This window comes from Aspergillus alliaceus (genome assembly GCF_009176365.1).
Source record: "Aspergillus alliaceus strain CBS 536.65 unplaced genomic scaffold BDW43scaffold_68, whole genome shotgun sequence".
Classification (NCBI taxonomy): domain Eukaryota; kingdom Fungi; phylum Ascomycota; class Eurotiomycetes; order Eurotiales; family Aspergillaceae; genus Aspergillus; species Aspergillus alliaceus.
The window spans coordinates 90,816-109,914 of NW_022474751.1; the positions used below are offsets into that span (position 1 = coordinate 90,816).

General features: G+C 46.6%; 4 protein-coding genes across 4 annotated transcripts; 3 read left to right on the top strand and 1 right to left on the bottom strand.

The window, feature by feature from the left end:
- Positions 1-4,822: 4,822 nt before the first annotated feature.
- Positions 4,823-6,257, top strand: BDW43DRAFT_316093 (uncharacterized protein; the record flags this gene model as incomplete). Its single annotated transcript, XM_032048201.1, has 7 exons — positions 4,823-5,006; positions 5,065-5,084; positions 5,141-5,174; positions 5,244-5,317; positions 5,371-5,750; positions 5,812-5,907; positions 5,960-6,257. 7 exons carry the CDS (start codon positions 4,823-4,825, stop codon positions 6,255-6,257), a joined length of 1,086 nt encoding a protein of 361 aa, XP_031895077.1.
- Positions 6,258-8,471: 2,214 nt separating this feature from the next.
- Positions 8,472-10,301, top strand: BDW43DRAFT_323042 (histidine phosphatase family protein). Its single transcript, XM_032049673.1, has 3 exons — positions 8,472-9,115; positions 9,173-9,305; positions 9,374-10,301. The coding sequence occupies exons 1-3, from the start codon at positions 8,503-8,505 to the stop codon at positions 10,221-10,223; spliced, it is 1,596 nt and encodes a 531-aa protein (XP_031895078.1). The 5' UTR covers positions 8,472-8,502; the 3' UTR covers positions 10,224-10,301.
- An 884-nt stretch (positions 10,302-11,185) lies between these two features.
- Positions 11,186-13,250, bottom strand: BDW43DRAFT_316095 (fungal specific transcription factor domain-containing protein; the record flags this gene model as incomplete). Its single annotated transcript, XM_032048202.1, has 5 exons — positions 11,186-11,723; positions 11,782-12,011; positions 12,059-12,481; positions 12,544-12,857; positions 12,911-13,250. 5 exons carry the CDS (start codon positions 13,248-13,250, stop codon positions 11,186-11,188), a joined length of 1,845 nt encoding a protein of 614 aa, XP_031895079.1.
- Positions 13,251-14,513: 1,263 nt separating this feature from the next.
- Positions 14,514-18,740, top strand: BDW43DRAFT_316096 (ABC-2 type transporter-domain-containing protein; the record flags this gene model as incomplete). Its single annotated transcript, XM_032048203.1, has 1 exon — positions 14,514-18,740. The coding sequence occupies one exon, from the start codon at positions 14,514-14,516 to the stop codon at positions 18,738-18,740; it is 4,227 nt and encodes a 1,408-aa protein (XP_031895080.1).
- Positions 18,741-19,099: the final 359 nt, after the last annotated feature.

Here is a 19,099-nt window from a genome sequence, read left to right on the forward strand (position 1 = left end):
TCCGCGTGCAGGAATGTGTTACGATAAAACGAGCTTTCTTCATACATAGGGTAATGCATATTTGAATAATTCGGTCAACATCCAAAATATACCACAGCTGTTTAAAAGTGTGTACAGCGATCAAGGAGTTGCAGGTGCACCGACTAAATCTCCAAGCCAGCCGGACCGTGCCCTGGATTCAACTAGTTATAGAAGGATGGCGTAGTGGCCAGTCAGCACTCCATTGTGGCCCTAGGCCGTGTAAATATCCTTTTGGTGTGGTTCACTTACAGTATTCTGAAAGAAGAAATAGTCCAATATGCGGCCAGGATGAATGAGGAGGAAGCCTTAATCCTCGGATACTTAGGAGATGAGGACATCGGTTATGGAGGCAGCCTTAGTGATTGTATAACACAATTTGACTGAGGCTCTTATTCACTCTTCACGAGGGAGCAGTGAAGGCCTTTCTGGAATGCAGTGCAGATTTCCACCCGCCAGCAGACCTATCACCGCTGGTATACTGCTTCTATGAGCGGTTCAAGAGAGACTTGCTAATCTCATCAAGGAGTTGCTTCACCGAGACGCCAATCCATTCTGGAGAAGCCCCTTTCTGAGAAAAGGGGAAACAGACGTTCCTACTGCTTCTTCACTGACAACACGGTACGTAGATGGCCAACAATCCCGTCAATAGAGGAGCACTCGTCAATGACCAAGACACCGAAGGTCTCACTGCTCTACATGTGGCCACAGCTCATAGTAGCCCAACATACTGCTGATGCTTGTAAAGCCCAGCAAGACTGCGTAGATGTGAACCTAAGAATACGGGACGGTAGACTGCCGATATACTCCGCTTTATCATGGTATTAATAAACGCCGATGCATTGATTAACATCAAGAACAAAACCGATAGATCGTCTCTTCATTGGACGGCTGTAGATGGGAGCCGGGAGATACTATACCTTCTTTAGACCGGTTCTATATCAAAACCGGGAGGAGTGGTACGATTACACCTCTGGATATGACATCTTTGGTAAGGGACAAGGATATACGTGCCCGCTTGAGATGAGGAGAAGGTAGATTTCCTCTTGTAGAGGATAAATGAGGCGATCTTTTTGCTAGCCTTGTACAAAATGGCGGTCCTTGGCTTATCGGATTCAACGCTTGTGGTGCATAGTGGACGGGTTCTAATTGGAGTACTTTTCCGGAATACTTGCCTTATGTATGATAAAGACTCGATTGTGAAACAACAAAATTTCTACATTATGAGAGACTTCACTACAGATTAAACACGCTGGGCCGTAATAAATGCTCTATATTTATCTAAATGGCTACACCGCAGCTCTTATATATAGATTTTGATACTTCGGCATTCTTGGCATGATGCAGACAAGGTCCCTCCTTTGGGTAGTTCTCCAGTTGACTACTTCATCGAATGTGGAGCATCGTGCAGTCTGGGACTACAGGCCCCAGTTAGCCGCAAATTCACTCTCTGGGCATTATATGGAGGGTGACTTGGACACACCACACGATCCATTCTGCAAACAGGCCCATCCCGTATGCATATAATATAATCTCCTTGCATTAACTGCTATCATACCACCATTAGGAAAGGAGTTGAGAGGTTACACTTTAGTTGAACTTGGCATCGTCACCAAGGGGACGATACTCGGTTTGGGCATCGATAATACTCATTATTATACCCAACTTAACGGCGGATTCGAGGGCAAATATCTAATAATAATTAGACCAGTGCTTTTATCCACACAGTCAGTCCCTTGTGCCAAAGAGAACTACACCGAATTCGGAAAAAAAGAAGAAATATAGATAATCTACCGGGAAAGACAGCCGGTCACAGGAACTGCAGAGGATGAAGAGAGAGAAATCAGGATAATATCGGGGGAATGTTTATCGAGCTTCGCCGTCTTGGCAGCCATTAGCTCGGATAATAAATTAACGGTGGTGGGTCGGTGGCTGGTCGATTGTATTAGAATTTGGAACAGTTTGCCATGGTAGCCCTAATGTGATCCTGCGGACCTGAAACATGTACCCGCATGACACCCGTTTTTGCAAGGGAAGGACACAGGAGCAGAATATCGGCAGAGGGGGAGGAATGGGCACTGGAAGAGAAAAAGCATTGCAGGATTACTCTCGAATAACCCTGGCACGGTAAAACTAGGAATTAGCAAGCAGAAGTCTACAACACTTGTGAAAAGGAGAGAGTGTTGAAACCACCGCGTTTTGATAACTGCTCACCGCATGCCTATCTATCATAATTATTACTGAAAAAAAAGCCATGAAAGAAACAGAGAAAAATATAACTCCCGTAATGGTAATCGCTCAACATTACCAAGCGAGCCGTCTTGAGACCAGGGAAGCAGACAGCAAGGCGACCCACATAGCTAGCCAAGCTTACCGTTTCCGCCGCGAAGGTCGGCTGTCCAGTCCCCAATGACTCTCTATCTACTCCAAGGAGTTCACTCGATACTCTATCCACACAGCCGGTATGCTGGAGACGTACTGTGCAGTATTGTCTAGGAGCCTAAAAATCTCTCCTCTACTTGTACAAGCAGTTCTAGTTGGAAAAACCTCCAAGATTAACATTCTTATTGGCCATGTATGATCACATATACTCTCTGAGGAGACCTGTAGGCTAGTTGTGCGTAGACCACATTGATGAGCATACCTGCAATACAATAGACTTTGTTAGAATGCTCAAGGTGGAGACTTCAACGCCATATTACGGTCATTACTACCAGAAACCTTGAGAGCAAATCCTGTTCAGATGAGACGATCAATATAGTGGAATCATAGGATTAAAGGAGCGGCAATCGTTTTATAGCTATTGCTATTGTGATTTTCTAATAAGTTAGCGCATTACATTACAATCCTACAAGAAGGACCGGGAGGGAGGCACACCCTTTTAGCATGGTTGCATATTCTATATTCTAAATTACTGTGCGCTCGGCGATTTGGCCACAGAGCTGATTATCCATGTATATTGTTTCTGCCCCAAGCCCATCATTAAGCCTGGCTGACTATAGTTTTAATCCTATCAGGGGGAGATTTTGATACTATTCATGTGTCTAGACTGATCTATTCACCCATAGTTGATTTCGAATATCATGTGGATTAGTAATATCTTTTGCTGTAAGAACCAAGGACGCAACCAGAGAATCCTATTACAATAGGCCACACAGTAGAGAACCATTAGATTAATGAGCAAGAAGACAAGGCGCCTTTAGAGTTCAGCCATCTACATCTATACTTTTGATTTGACAACGCTCCAGAAACCGCCGACACCGTCTTGCGCTTAGCTTTCTGCAGCTGGCTGGCATGACAGGAAGCCTTTAGGACTCACCGTCATCTGTCTGTATATCAGCTTGTCACCCACAGTTCCCCCCAGGTTAACCCCAGAAACATCCTCGATCCATTCCAGCTGTCCAATCCCAATGATATCCCCGGCATTCTGCTTTCGCGCACTGTGCCTCAGACCCGTAGGGTGGCAAGGCAATACCGGTGTCCGACATCTCCACCTTGAAAATCATATTCAATTGCACCCTAGATTGGAGCTGGACAATGTTAAGCCACGGGCCTTTCTCGGGACGACAGTCTCCCCTGAATCGATTCTATATCTGCTTACGCTATTGATGTGGGTCACATGGGTAGGTGCAGTTTCTGTCTAGCGTTGGGAAGCCATCCCTTTATATCATATTATACGACACGGACAAGCCAGTGGGTGCTAGACTCCCTCAAGTGGCCTAATGAACTCGCTCGCAAACATCACTTGAGTACGCAACCAAGAGCAGATCAATCCCAGAATCAACACAGCAGTATGGGTCCTGTTTAACTAGCTCGGGAAGCCGGAAGCAACGCCTAGCCGTGGTCCGTCCTCTACCAACTACATCCCCACACCAAGTTAGACATATCTAACCACAACCTGACATGATCAGCGGATCTTACAGCAACCCAATTCCGTGTCCCATCTCTTGTAGATCAGAAAGTCGATCTGTCAGCTGGACGGGCTGTAGTAATCTTGGTGCTGTATAGAAGCAACCTCAAAAAGAGTTCGCCCTTTCAGTAGACCTGGGGCACAAGGATGGCTTCAAGTGACGAATCCGTTCAAGAGAGATATTCGTGAGTGTTAGGTAGGTAGGTATGGGTTTGTCCGAGATGCTAGTCAACATGAAAAATGCGACCCTGGTTGATGTTCTAATTTAAAACACTCGCGCATAATGTTGGTAATACGGCATGTATGGGGCCTCGAAGGATTGGTATGCATGTTTATACAAAAGAGATTAGGTGATTGAATCCAGATATCCACCCTTCTTCAGCATAGATTGAAGAAATTGAGATCAGCATAACAATAATCAGCTTCTACTGGAAGTGCGATCAGCCGTTCACGGACTATCTATTAGATCGATACATAGTGTATGTAGTGCTGGATATCGAAAAATCCTACGGGGAAATCTCGGCAAATTAATCGTTCCGCCATGAGGGTAACTCCTCCCCACGTGGCCCGTCGAGCATTAATTAAGCTTGAAGCACTTGAAGCTTGATGATATGTACCTTGCTAGTAGCTAGCGGTTCTAGAGTGATTCTCGGGGTTTGCTATTGGAGAAGCGATGCGCTTTAGTGCTAAGTTCTTTTCTTGGAATGGCTAATCCTCTAGTAGAAAGACATTCGACGCTCTCTCCTAAATTTATTTACTTTGTAAACTTTCATCATCCTGCATGTGTTTTCTTTTGGCTAGGATTGGTGCGGCTTAGGTGCCAGTTACTTATAGCCTTCATTCGGGGATATCTGCAGGAACGCGGCCGGAAGCATTAATGCACCACTGCGATATATGGCTTGGACGGTTGCACTGGAGGGATGGACCCGACTCCAAGCCCGGCAAAGTCTCGACCATCATGCCTACGAGTCCATCAATGAAGCCTTAGTAATTTTTGGGCTTGTCACTGGTACCTTGGCACTCTTCGTGCACACCTATACCAGCGTATTTATTACCCGACAATTTGGAGTTCATAATGGTAAGCTCAGGGCTAGCTACAGAGAATAGACGAGATGTAAGAACTAAAAGACTCGCAGTTTTGACGATAATTGCATGGGTGAGACTTCCGCAGACATTTTGCGCACAAGAGAAATAAGTTGACGGTATACTCAGATTTTGGCAGTCACTGTGCAGGGCTTAACTCTCCGTAAGTCCCCTACTAAGGTACAGCACGAGCAAAGGCTTCCGGGAAAGGTTGACTAATATTCTAGACAAGATGGTTTCACTGATGGTGGAATTGGGAAACATGAATCCACTCTCTCAGAGAGTGAGAAGACTAGGTTCACGGTGGTGAGAACGCACCGCTTCTTATGGATAAAGTCGTCTGAGCTAACACAATTAAGGTGATCCTAGCAATCATCGTGACCTTCATTCCACTGGTGTGTGTCGCAAAGCTGAGTCTGATCATGCTATACTATCGACTGAGCCCGCATGCAAAGCTATGGCGGATATGCGTGTACGCAATCGCGACTATCATTGTGATACCTACGCCCATATTAGTATTCCTTTATCTATTCGGCTGTCAACCGGTTGCGAAGGCATGGAACGCGACAATCGATGGAGGGCATTGTGTGGACCGGCTCAGTATCATGCTAGCAAGCTCCGTGCTCAATGTCATTACGGATTTCTTGATGATAATCGCTCCAATCCCTTTGATCTGGAAACTGAACATGAGAATTTGGCAGAAACTAGGAGTGACATTGATGTTCTTCTTAGGTGGCATGTGAGTCTTCCCTCTCTCATGATACCTAACTCAAAAGCAGAGTGATATTGACCTGGAGAAGCACGATTGTTACCAGTATCTTTCGTGCAGTCACTGTCGACAACTTGCTTTATGAATCAGATCATCCATATCATATGGCAGTTCCAATTCTATGGGCGTAAGTTGTCTCTGGTGTTCGACGCGGTGGTTAGTTTCTGATATCTTGGCAGGAATGCGGAAACTGTTCTCGTCATAATCTGCGATTGCCTTCCCTCTCTCCGCCCATTCCTGCATCAGCATTTTCCCGGAGGCTGTTTTACAGGATCTGAGTCTTCTGGGGCCCCAACTAGCGGGACACGCAACACGAGACAACACGGAAGAAGTCGTTACTTTGACGATGATATCGAGCTCATTCAAAACGGCTCGAATGCCTCGAGGTCCATGGTCATTACGCGGACTGTAGAGATGGAATTACAATACCATAAAAATGAGGTGGATGTCAAACCGATGAAGCAGCCTGGTCCATGAAATTAACGGTACGTAATCTTGCAAAGTGACAAAAACTTAGGCTAAAGCCCTAACAGAAGTATCAGCTCAGGTAGATTCGAAGCGGAACAAGAATGAATGAATGAGGGATTGAGACGTAATCATTGACATTTACATGGAATGATATAATATAGCCTAGACATGACCAGAAATCTAAATTAAACCTTGTTTAATAAACCCCCAGCTATCTGATTTCCCGTTACATTCTCAGCACATAACCCAGAGACGAGATTTAAATGAAGGTGAACTACCCTGAATGTAACACGGTCGACCTTTCTGGTCACTAGCGACAGCGACTTGGACGAGTAATGGGCAAGTGAATTGAGCAGTTGGTACCTTGCAAAAGCTAAATATTTTATACTCTTAATGTAACTTAGATGGTTTACGCGAGATCGTAACATGAATCTGCATACCTAGACTTGTTCAGCGGTCTTAGTAGAGCATTTTGCAGGGCCCATCACAGTCTACTTACTACAACTATACGTAGTGTATCCGCGAATATTAGGATAAAAGGCAGCACTCTTTCATCCTGTGGCAATTAACCATATGTGGTGAATGAACTTTCATTCGACCCGTCGACCACAAAATACCGATATAGGAGAAATACTGTCATGGAATGAACCCTCACAGGTGCTAAAAACAGTTAAGAGGTCGAATATCTTGACAGAGGGCTAAAATGGACCCTTGAGATTTAGAACAAAGTACACAAGTCGTACGAACAAGGAAAATTCGTTGACTGCCTTGGCGTTTCAGGATTAGGTAGAAATGAACTTGTCGGCGACCGCAATGCTCTCGTAAGGATCCATTAGTGACCACGCTCGTCGTGTTAGTTAGATGGAAAGGCTATCACAGACGTCTCTTTAAACAAGTCTAGTTAGAATCGTGAGTGTGATGTAGAATCTAGGCGAGCTGAAGCCCGTTTCCTATAGGAACGAAATGGTTTTCATTTGACCTTCGTTCCATGACTCATTTATGGCTTATGCAGTGCTGGAAGGCTGGAAGTCATCGGACATTAACCATAAATCTTATCCCTTAAGTCAAGGACTCGAGGAGTGTCCGCAGCAGGATTTCGGTCGGACTAGGGCTTCAGTGAAAGAATACGAGTGGCGTGAACAGTAGTGGAGGCCATTTGCCTTGTAGGGCTTCCAACGTCATCAGGACATTTAATACGTCGTATTCGTCCGGAATGAAGTCTCCACACCCCTTACTATCCTATTAGGAAGTTGCTCGGTCGAGCTCAATCCTGTCTTGATTATCTAGCGCAAACTACAGTCCAAAAGTGCCCCACGACCCCAAGCCCATTTTGCGGGTGGCTCGCAGCGTGGGGGAGACTTCCATCAATTGATGGCGAGTGAGTGACTGCTGTCTTCTGCCTCACGAAAATTTGACACCAAAGTGCATATGTAAACCACTTCGTCCTCTACTAGAGATTAAGTCTAAGTTCTATTTATCAATTGGCTGAAGATATATCGGAATAAAATAGAATAGAAATTATCTCGACTCCCGACGAGTTCACTTGCCGCGGAACCGTGAGGCGTTGTAATGGAGATTGCTCGGGCATGTTTCCCTCTGCAGTGGCTATTGAGTAACTTTTTCTCTTCTTTTTCTTCAAGGCATTTGTGTGAGGCAGCGTCAGGCCAACGGCATTGATCGCAAAATTCTACGGGGATAGTGCCGTGGTTCGTCCATCTTGAATGTAACCCCGAGATGTGTGGAGAACGGAGACAAAATTCCGACGGACTTTTTTATCCCCATTTATGTGGAGACAGACTCCCTCTGCAGTCGAAAACGCTTCGAACAAGAAAGTACGTGGCTGCAGCAAATTCAAACAGAACAACAGCTGACAGTACGTCCCAAAATAACATTATTGGGGAAAGCAGGGAAGATTCTTTTTGTATCTGTGACATACTCGCCATGATATATAACAAGAGCACCCTCCAGGGATTACATTGGACACTCGGTCCGCCTAGAATCCCATTCATATTAGTCACAGTTACAGTGGTGGAGACCAAAATGCGGGATATTTGGGGCACATATCTTTTGATCGACAGAGACACCTTGGATTCTTGATGGACTTATACGAATAAACAGCCGTCACATGTAATGTGATTTTTTTTTTCAAGAAAAGAAAATGGGTTATAAAAAGGTTGGGCTTGTCTATCCCAAGTCCTAACCACTGTCCCATCTTTCTTTCAGGTTGGCAATCCGTCGTGATAAGCTATACGCCATGAAGCACCTCACCCTTGGCGTATGCTTGACTGCCCTGGCTGGTGTGGGTTTCGCCGCACCCCATGCTTCGCCTACTTCATCAGGCTCTGCATCTGAGCCAACCGGTGCTACTTATACATCGGGGTTTGACATGACCAAGAGCTGGGCCAATCTGAGTCCTTATAAGAATGCCGACAGCTTCGGCGTAGCCAAGGGTACGCCCCAAGGTTGTGAGCTGTCACAGGTTCATGTACTGCATCGCCATGCTGAGCGGTTCCCCACCAGCAATCTCTTGGATGGGAGAGGCATGGGAGATTTCGCCTCTAAATTGGTCAACTATACCAAGGCCAACCCAGGCAAAGCAGTGGCGAAAGGCCCTCTGAAGTTCCTTAATGACTGGGAATATGTGGTCGGAGAAAACACCCTGATGGAAAACGGGGCTGCGACTGAAGACGCATCCGGTGCCAACTTTTGGATCAAGTACGGCAGGCTGTTGTATCGTCCTGGTCGTGATAATGTGGCCGCCTGGAATGAGTCCTTGAATGTATATCCTAACGGTACCGCACGGCCGAAGCCCGTGTTCAGAACTACTTCCCAGGGGCGCATTCTAGAGAGTGCCCGGTGGTGGCTCAGTGAGTTTTCCCGCAATTCCCAGGATGAAGGTCAATAAGTCTTACGTGTCGGGCCAGGCGGATTCTTCGGCAATAGCGGTGCCAATAGCTCTTACGATCAGTATGATTTGGTTATCATTCCGGAGACAGAAGGTTTCTTCAACAATACTCTCGCTTCATATGTTTCTTGTCTTGGTGATAAGACTGCTGGGTGAGTACCTTTCCACCACTGTCCTCTCCATAGGGTTCGGGCAGCCAAGCTGACTTGAATTGGACCAGCGATGAGTCTGCCCAGGTGTTTATTCCTCGCTATACCAAGAATGCTCTCTCTCGACTTGCCAGATATCTTCCCGATGACTTTAAGCTGACAGCTTACGATGTCCTCGCAATGCAAAACCTATGTATTTATGAGCACACCAGTCTAGGAGGGTCATTTTTCTGCTCCCTCTTCACCGAACAAGAGTGGAAGGACTTCGCCTATAATATTGATATCCAGTATTATGGCAACTTCGCATTCGGCTCCCCAACAGGCCGTGCCCAGGGCATTGGCTACGTCCTGGAACTCGCAGCTAGACTTGAGGGTAAACTAATCCACTCTAGTGACACTAGTGTGAATTACACCTACGATGACAACACTGCTCAGTTCCCCATGAACCAGCCATTCTATATGGATATGTCGCACGATGATATAATCCTCTCTGTCATCTCCGCTCTTGGCCTTGAGCATTTCAAGTACGGTCCCCATGGTCTTCCAATCCACGTGGATCATGCCCCCCCAAACCGCACATTTGCTCTTAACGATTTAACTCCTTTCGGTGCTCGATTCATGTCTGAGATCTGGACATGCCCCAGCAATGTCTCTTTCAACACTCTAGACCCAATCCTCTATGTCAACCCTCACTTGGAGTCTGTCCATGATACAAAGAAATACATCCGTTTTGTGCTCAATGATGCTCCGCTGCCGCTGGACGGACTCGTTGGTTGTGAGAATTCTCAGAATGGTTTTTGTCCGGTCAATGAGTTCCTGAGCGGTGTCCCGACACTAAAGGAGAAGGCTAAATACCAGGAGGCCTGTTTCGGTAAGTATCCTACTGGAAAGCAGGTAGGGGATGGCGCACCGTACTCATAGACGGTGATCTTGATGGAGCTATGTTCAATGCGGATGAGTATGCATCTCGCATTGTTGAAATTTAGATACGGATCATACGCTTTATCGCCGCGATGATTTGTCAGCTACGTTTCAATGTATAGAAGAATAAAATGTATAACTATGGTTGTGTTTATATGAAGTTAAGCGTCAAGATATCCGACTGGGGAGTGTAGTATCACAGTTCATTTAGCATAACCTCGGAGCCACACTCTCTTGGCTATAGTGAGGGCGAGCTTTAAATTCTGAAGCCCACTTGCTTTGAACGGCCTATCGAATCACTGTGTGAACCTGTCTTGTAGTGTCGGGCCAAGCGCTTCACAAGCTGCAATAAATGCAGCCCATAGCAAAGGGCCAGTCGGGAGGATCTGCCAGACTCTATCTTGCAGTATGGCTGGACCGACACTTTATATGCGCTGGTAGAAGAATACCAGCAGTGCTTTGTGCAGAGCAAGGACCATATGATGGGTTAGTATATTGTTGAACTGAGAAGTACTACTACCACTGCCCTGGCCATCCTCATCGTCTTCGCCGCGAAAAGGGGTGGAGGTGGGATTTCCATGTACCAATACATCTCTCCAGGCTGCGCGCCCGTGAGAAAAACTGCCTCAGATCCAACATGCTTTCCCCGTTGTCTAGATTGGACATGTCTCATTTTCGAGACGCATCACCTGGGACACCAAGAATGGAAGATTCTCCGGCATACCAAATACATGGGTACATTGTAGATTACCACCCATCTGGGATCTCCAGATGAATATCAGTCTTCAGTCTCGCCCAATTTGTGCTCTTCAGTTCATCCATCCGCTGATCGAGCCGGCCTTTCCATTAACGAAGACGAAAAGCGACTGGAAGCCACTGAAGTCACTGTATCCGGCGATGCATCCATTTCTTGAGGCACGTTTTTGGCCCTTGTATGCGATATTGATGTACTATCGGATATATTACAATCCAGTCGCACTGTCTTTGTATCCTGCATCGAACCATTCAATGGTGGGCTGGACATTGAAAAGCTCCCACATAAGTCCATCATCCCACAATGATGATGGTCTCTGATACAGCCCTTCCCCACTAGCTCCAAGGCCCTCCGGATCTGAATACGATGCCTGTGGCTCCGAAGTCGCGAGTTGAGTGGTATCAATGCTGTGTGCCCGTGCGGTAGATGATCCCTGGAGTTGAGCAGACGCTGAGATGCTAAACCCTCTAGGGACAGGGCCTTCAGTGTCGTGGCTGTGGACTGCGCCCATGGTCGGTACAGGTTGCTGTGATGCATCCTGAGCTATCGCCTCATAAAGCTGATCACATAAAGCTATAAATTGTGAAAATAGTCCATGCAATCGAAAAATAGAAGGATTATATTCTTTGATGCGAGACAAGGCGGCGGTTATTTGAGTTAAAAGATTATAGTCCTCACGATTAGACGTTGCAAGGACATTACAGAAAATGATGAAGAAAGGTGTAAGCGGGTAGAGAAGTATGGTCCTATTCTTGTAAGTTACCTGTTCATCTCTTATATAGCCCCAAAGTGGTGTGCCCATACCAGAAAACAAAATCGTGATAGATCTGTTCACCACGCAAGATATGACATTGTAGCACATTCATTGACCGTAGCGCTCTGCGAGCGTGGGATAAGCAGCGCTCACGTACACGATGGTCATGTAAGGAAATTGAATTCAGTCGCAAGACTGTTGTTATGATAGAATGATAGGTGAAATCCACAGCATCCCATTCCAAACGTAGTTCTAATGTGCCACTCGATTTGGCTCGGGCCTAAGTGGCGTTAGAATAACTGGTGGTAAGACGGGTGGGAGACTTACTTCGCACAATTCCTCCCATATGTCTTGCAACTCGACTTCTAAGCGGGCGATAGCTCCCAGCGCTTGGTTATCGGGGATCCCATCGCCAGGCGCTAGCAAAGAAAGTGCACCATCCAGCACATGTGCTAACTTGATCAAAATATTAGCTTTCAGATCCAAGGGGTCTGTTGGCCTTGACTGAAGCAAAGAAACCGGCTCAATACTCAGGGCCGGCAAGGATGGCGGTCGCACAAGAAGCATGCTCAGAGCCTTATCAAAGTAATAGCACCACCGTATACAACCGCGTATCTCGTGGGATTGATCACACTCCTCTAGCATCCTAAAGTCCATGCTATGATAACCCAATGCCACCAATAACCGAGATGCGAAAGCTGTAAAAGTCCAAGCTTGAGTGGTATCGCCCAAGTTTTGCATTAAGTTAACCTAGTGATGAATGTTAGGTTATCCCAAGTGCGATGATAACATGTGGCTCGAATTGTACTCACCCCCGAAAGCAAAGACTGAAGCATCAACAGGCTGGGTTTGTGCAGAATATCAAGCTGTCGGATTGACCGGAGGGCAGCAGCGATGTAACTTTTCTTGGAAGACTCTAGAGCTTGTGCCAATTCGCTCGACGTGCAGACACGCAACCATCTGTTCATGTAGGTAACAGCTCGGGCAAATATGCAAACCTTGTACTGAGATTCTATTTGGCCGGTTGCTTTGCCATTAATGACTGCTAGACACATACTCTCAAGTCTTTCATGAGATAAATGATCAGGCCAGTGAAGCTTCCACGGCGCGGAATAGTCGGAAGAGGCTAAAAAACCTTAGATGGCAGAGATAGACAAGATTAGAAAGCAATGTACGTACGATTCATCATCATGAAAAATAATTCGGGAAGGACTATATTGTCTGCAGATGCATCGTCCTCTGGCCCTTGATCATAGCTGGAGCCTCCGACTAAATGCGAGAGATTGCTAAAGTCACTAATCAAGGATAGGGCAGACTCTAGAACGTGCCTGCGACTTGTAGAAAGGGACGAATTTGAGTCTAGTTCACGTCGAATTATACTGACTTCGTTTGCTTGGTGCACATAGCCAGGAGAGCGGACAACATCAATCGTTTGAGCCGCTATGTGTCTCGGCTGTCTAGGTGCTTCCGTAGTGTTCGAGGATGGTGCTCGAGAAGTATCAAGCCCACCAAGGCTCATTCCAAGACCCGGTGAACCCCTGGAGGATATTACTCCATGTTTCCGGCTAGTATGTCCGGGACCTCGGAAACTGCATGTCATCATCTATCAAAGCTTTCCATGGAGTAGCAAATGGCTTCACTTACCGGGAGGCTCTAGTTCGACGAGGATGTTTAGGTCTCGAGCGAATACATGACACATGGGCACTTAAACAACCATTACATTGTGGCTGCCGATCGCATTTCACCTGATTTGGAAGAATGGTATTAGATATACAAATTTACTCACAATCACTAGCGCTATAACAAATGAGGACATTGATTACCTTCCTTGCGTGACATAGGTCGCACTAGCGCAAGGCCCAAAAGAATGATACTTTCTGTTAGCTATTAAGCTCTCCCATAAGATCTCTGAACGGCATATTACCAATGGAGCGCACGAAGAATGGGCAGAAGCTATCGGGGGTACTTACAGCTGGGAGTCTGAGGAGTGTTGCCAAGGGCAAGGCACCAGACGTTTCGGCCATCAGATATGAGACAATTTCTCTAGGTTTACCTCCAAGGTAAAAACAATCCCCTAGCAAAGGGTGAGTTAGTCACTTGCGGTCGACGTCTTTCGCTTTGTCGGCATTTCGGACCTTTCGGAAATTAGTATTATTATATAGAAATCCAACCGGAAATTCGGAAGATAGTCCGATGCTACCTTCAATACGAAGCTGTAGACCGCCTGCCTCTATGGGCTTAGCTACTTAGGGTAATAACCTACCCCCGGTCGTCCAGCCTTGCAGCAAAATATAGTATGGTGATACTTTTCAGAAAACGAAGGCATATAACTTGAACTTCACGTTCTATGCGTGGTTCATTCTTGTAGAATTTACCCACAAAGCCCTCGTCAAGCGTTCTCGAGAGCCTTTTGTTAGCTATCTGGAAAACTAGAACTTTGCTTGGATCCGAATACGACTGTCCGAAAGTCCGACTCTCAATCCGAACAGCCAATCCCAGGCTATAGATCTCCTAACCCTCCACTATTATGGAGTATACTGGCTTTGTATGTTCTAGAATATGTCAAGTATCGGAAATTGGTGGGCTAGCTTCCACTAATATTTTTCAAGGATGCGGGCCAAACATCAATGGCGGTCTTCCAGAATAGAGTATTTAAGACAAGCTATCTATCTTGTTTGTTCCTTTTTACCCTTTAGTTTCATCAATCATCTCAAGCGTTTGCCTTCAAGTCGGCGTTGGCTCATGGTGAGCGCTTTTCGATATCGTCTCACGGCCTTCAACCATGGAAAGTCCCACCGCTACGTCCTCGATCACAAACTGTACCCTTGAAGAACACAAGCCCTCTTTGAATAAAGCCGAGCCTAGTTCATTGGCCTCCCAGTTCGAAAATATCTTGCAGCGGAACATAGAATCTGGGTACAAGCCTCGACGCCTCGGAGTCACCTGGAACAACCTAACTGTCAAAGCGAAAAGCACAGAAGCCACAGTAAATGAGAATGTCTTTTCGCAGCTCAACATTTTCAGTCGCCTGCAACAACACCGACAGGGCATACCTCTGAAAACGATTCTGCACCAAAGCCATGGGTGTGTCAAACCAGGAGAAATGTTGCTTGTCCTCGGGCGTCCTGGGTCCGGCTGTACAACGCTATTGAAAATGCTCGCCAACCGGAGGGCCGGGTATGAAGAAGTAGAAGGCGATGTATGGTATGGCAGTATGCGACACGACGAGGCTGCAGAGAACTACAGCGGTCAAATTGTTATGAATACAGAAGAAGAGATTTTCTTCCCCACGTTGACTGTTGGGCAAACGATGGATTTTGCTACTCGCCTGAAGGTACCGAGTCACCTACCTAGTGACCTTGAAAGTGGAGATGCGTACCGTGCAGACATGAAGAAATTTCTCTTAGAGAGCCTTCGCATCTCTCATACGGCAGAAACAAAAGTAGGGAATGAATATGTTCGCGGCGTCTCCGGCGGGGAACGGAAGCGTGTTTCTATTCTGGAATGTCTGGCGTCTGGTGCTTCTGTCTACTGTTGGGATAACAGCACGAGGGGTCTGGATGCAGCGAGTGCATTGGACTGGGCAAAAATGATGCGTGCGATGGCCGATGTGCACGGCAGCTCAATTATTGTGACTCTCTACCAGGCCGGAAATGATATTTTCCGTCTTTTTGACAAGGTGCTTGTTCTCGATGAGGGGAAACAGATTTATTATGGCCCTGGTAGTCAAGCGCAAAGGTTTATGGAGGAGCTTGGATTTCAATGTAGCGACGGTGCTAACATTGGAGATTACCTGACCAGTGTTACAGTTCCTTCGGAACGCCGAATTTGCTCCGGATACGAATCCATATTTCCCAGAAATGCTGAGGCCATCCTCTTATCATACTGGAACTCACCTCTACAAACACGGATGGCTTCTGAGTACGATTACCCAGCTAGCGAAGTTGCCCAGAAACAGACCAAAGATTTTAAGGATTCTGTTGCTTTGGAGAAGCACCACCCAAGGAGTATAACTACTGTTGACTTTGCTGCACAGGTACGTGCCTGTATTATTCGCCAGTATCAAGTGCTCCTTGGTGATAAGAAAACGTTCGCCATGAAGCAAGGCTCAACGTTAATCCAAGCTCTGGTGGCCGGTTCATTGTACTACCAAGTAGACACTGACACTTCTGGGCTTTTCCTCAAGTCTGGTGCGTTATTCTGGTCCATACTATACAACAGCATGAGCGCTATGTCTGAGGTTGTCGATTCCTTCTCTGGAAGGCCGATGGTAGTAAAGCACAAAGCCTTTGCTTATTGCAAACCGGCTGCGTTTTGTATTGGACAATTAGCTGCTGATATTCCGATCACAATCTTCCAGATCAGTATCTGGTCTCTAATTCTATACTTCATGGTCGACCTGAAGATGTCTTCTGGGGCGTTCTTTACGTACTTCATCGTCCTCTTCGCTTGTGCAATGTGCTCTACGGCTTTGTTTCGTGCCGTTGGTGCGATCTTCCGAACGTTCGACGGTGCTTCCAAAGTATCAGGATATGTTGTTACCATCATGGCCATGTACGCAGGCTACCAAATTCAGTACGTCCAAATGCACCCGTGGTTTGGATGGCTATACTGGCTTAATCCCGTTGCATACGCCTTTGATGCGTTGATGAGTAACGAGTTCCGTGGCCAAGACATCAGCTGCACCGGCGGCAACCTGATCCCTCACGGTGAAAGCTACGCGAATGTGAGTACCGCCCATCAGTCCTGCGCTGGCGTCAGAGGTGCAGTTCCAGGGTTTGCCTCTTTAACCGGAGAGCAATATCTGGGTGCCTTATCATATAGCGATACGCACATCTGGCGGAACTTTGGTATTCTCTGGGCCTGGTGGATCTTCTATGTAACCCTTACGGTTGGCGCAACTATGTTATGGAAAAGCCCCTCTGAGTCCGGAGCACAGCTACTGATTCCTAGGGAAAAGCTGGCCCATCATCTACGGCGCGGCGCTGACGATGAGGAGTCTCAAGCGGTGGAGAAGGGCTTTAGCTCCCCGAAGGACCAGGAGCAATCAGATGGCTCGAAACCCTTAGCTACGCCCACTAATGAGGCGCAGTTGGTCAAGAATACCTCTATATTTACCTGGAAGAACCTGACATATACTGTCAAAACCCCTTGCGGGCCCCGTGTGTTACTGGACAACATTCAAGGATGGGTGAAGCCCGGCATGTTAGGTGCTCTCATGGGTGCATCTGGAGCGGGGAAGACCACATTATTGGACGTCCTTGCCCAGAGAAAAACGGAAGGCAAAATTGAAGGATCAATCATGGTGGATGGCCGGCCTTTGCCAATTTCGTTTCAACGGTCAGCTGGGTACTGTGAACAGCTTGACGTCCACGAACCATACGCAACTGTTAGAGAGGCCTTGGAGTTTTCAGCCCTTCTGAGGCAACCTCCTGATACCTCTGAAAATGAAAAGCTTCGATACGTCGACATTATCATTGATCTACTTGAGCTTGGAGACATTGCCGATACTCTCATCGGAAAGCCTAATGCAGGTGGTTTGAATGTTGAGCAAAGGAAGCGTGTTACCATTGGGGTCGAGTTAGTCGCCAAGCCTAGTATCTTGATATTTCTAGACGAGCCAACATCAGGACTAGATGGACAGTCTGCCTTTAATACCATGCGCTTTCTGAGAAAGCTCGCAAGTCAGGGTCAAGCCATCTTAGTTACCATCCATCAGCCATCGGCCCAATTGTTCTACCAGTTTGACACTCTCTTGTTGTTGGCCCCTGGGGGCAAAACTGTCTACTTTGGCGAGATCGGACAGAACGCCCACACACTGAAGGAGTACTTCGAGCGCTACGGGTCACCCTGTCCTAGCCATATGAACCCGGCAGACCATATGATTGACGTGGTTTCGGGTAGGGCCTCAGGTGTCGATTGGCATCGTGTATGGCTAGGGTCACCAGAGTACCAGCAGTCCATGATCGAACTCGACAAACTTATCAGGGATTCGGCTTCAAAGGAACCAATGACCAAATCAAGTTATGATGAGAGCGAGTATGCAACCTCCTTATGGTACCAAACCAAGGTTGTCCTTCGCCGTATGAATATTGCACTCTTTCGCAATACCAACTACGTGAACAATAAAATATATCTCCATATCGGCCTGGCCCTATTCAATGGATTTTCATACTGGATGATTGGGGATAGCGTGAATGATATGCAGCTTCGCATGTTCACCATCTTCGTGTTCATGTTCGTTGCGCCGGGTGTGGTAAACCAGCTCCAACCACTATTTATCGAGAGACGGGATATATATGACGCACGAGAAAAGAAATCAAGGATGTATTCCTGGAAAGCATTCGTCACAGCACTTATTGTGTCCGAGTTCCCATATTTATGCGTCTGCGGGGTCCTTTATTTCCTCTGTTGGTACTATACCGTTGGATTTCCAACAGCTTCCGATAAGGCCGGAGCTGCATTATTTGTTGTAGTTCTCTATGAGTTCTACTATACGGGAATTGGCCAATTTATCGCAGCGTACTCACCCAATGCTGTTTTCGCAGCACTGGTCAACCCCCTTCTAGTCGGTATTATTGTGTCTTTCTGTGGGATCTTGGTCCCATACGACCAAATCATTCCGTTCTGGAGATACTGGATGTACTACCTCAATCCCACGACTTACCTGGTCGGGAGCCTATTGGTATTTAATATGTTTGACGTCAATGTGAAGTGTACTGACTCCGAGTTCGCCATATTTGACCCGCCTTCCGACATGACATGTCTGGAATACGTTTCTGCATATCTGGGAGAGTCAGACGCCAATTTAGTCAATCCCGAAGCTCGCTCCGAGTGCCGTGTCTGTCCATATACTAGCGGGGATGGTTACTTGAAAACATTGAATTTGAATGACTATTACTTCGGTTGGAGAGACGTGGGGATCTTCGTGATCTTTATCTTCAGCTCATATGGCTTAGTGTATTTGTTCATGAAGCTGAGAACGAAAGCTTCCAAGAAAGCTGAGTAAGGGCGTCCATATTACGTGAGTGCATATATAGACAAAGAAAAATTAGTTTGACACTCTTTTAAGAGACTCCTACCATAACCTCTGGTTATAGTATAATGTAGCCTTGTGTTATGTTCAATCGGATGAATCTATGCAAAAGCTCCTGTATATCGTGTATGATCGGCAGTAGTCACATAAATAGCACAGCTCCTCCCCCGCTGGGGGTCGAAGACAGGCAGTCATTCCTGTACGGTAGTAAATCCATGAAGGACAGACTAAACTCTTTTACTAAGGGTAAGATGTCCTTCACTTTCTTTGACGGTCAATGGTTGTGGCCCTATATACCCTTGCCTACATATTCATACATCTACGTACTACAA

What these genes read in the sequence shown, in the direction of transcription:
- BDW43DRAFT_323042 (XM_032049673.1), top strand. Translation starts at nt 8,503, where the DNA reads ATGAAGCACCTCACCCTTGGCGTATGCTTGACTGCCCTGGCTGGTGTG. An exon ending in GAGTGCCCGGTGGTGGCTCA is followed by an intron (nt 9,116 to 9,172) that starts GTGAGTTTTCCC and finishes GTGTCGGGCCAG; the next exon opens with GCGGATTCTTCGGCAATAGC. An exon ending in CTTGGTGATAAGACTGCTGG is followed by an intron (nt 9,306 to 9,373) that starts GTGAGTACCTTT and finishes GAATTGGACCAG; the next exon opens with CGATGAGTCTGCCCAGGTGT.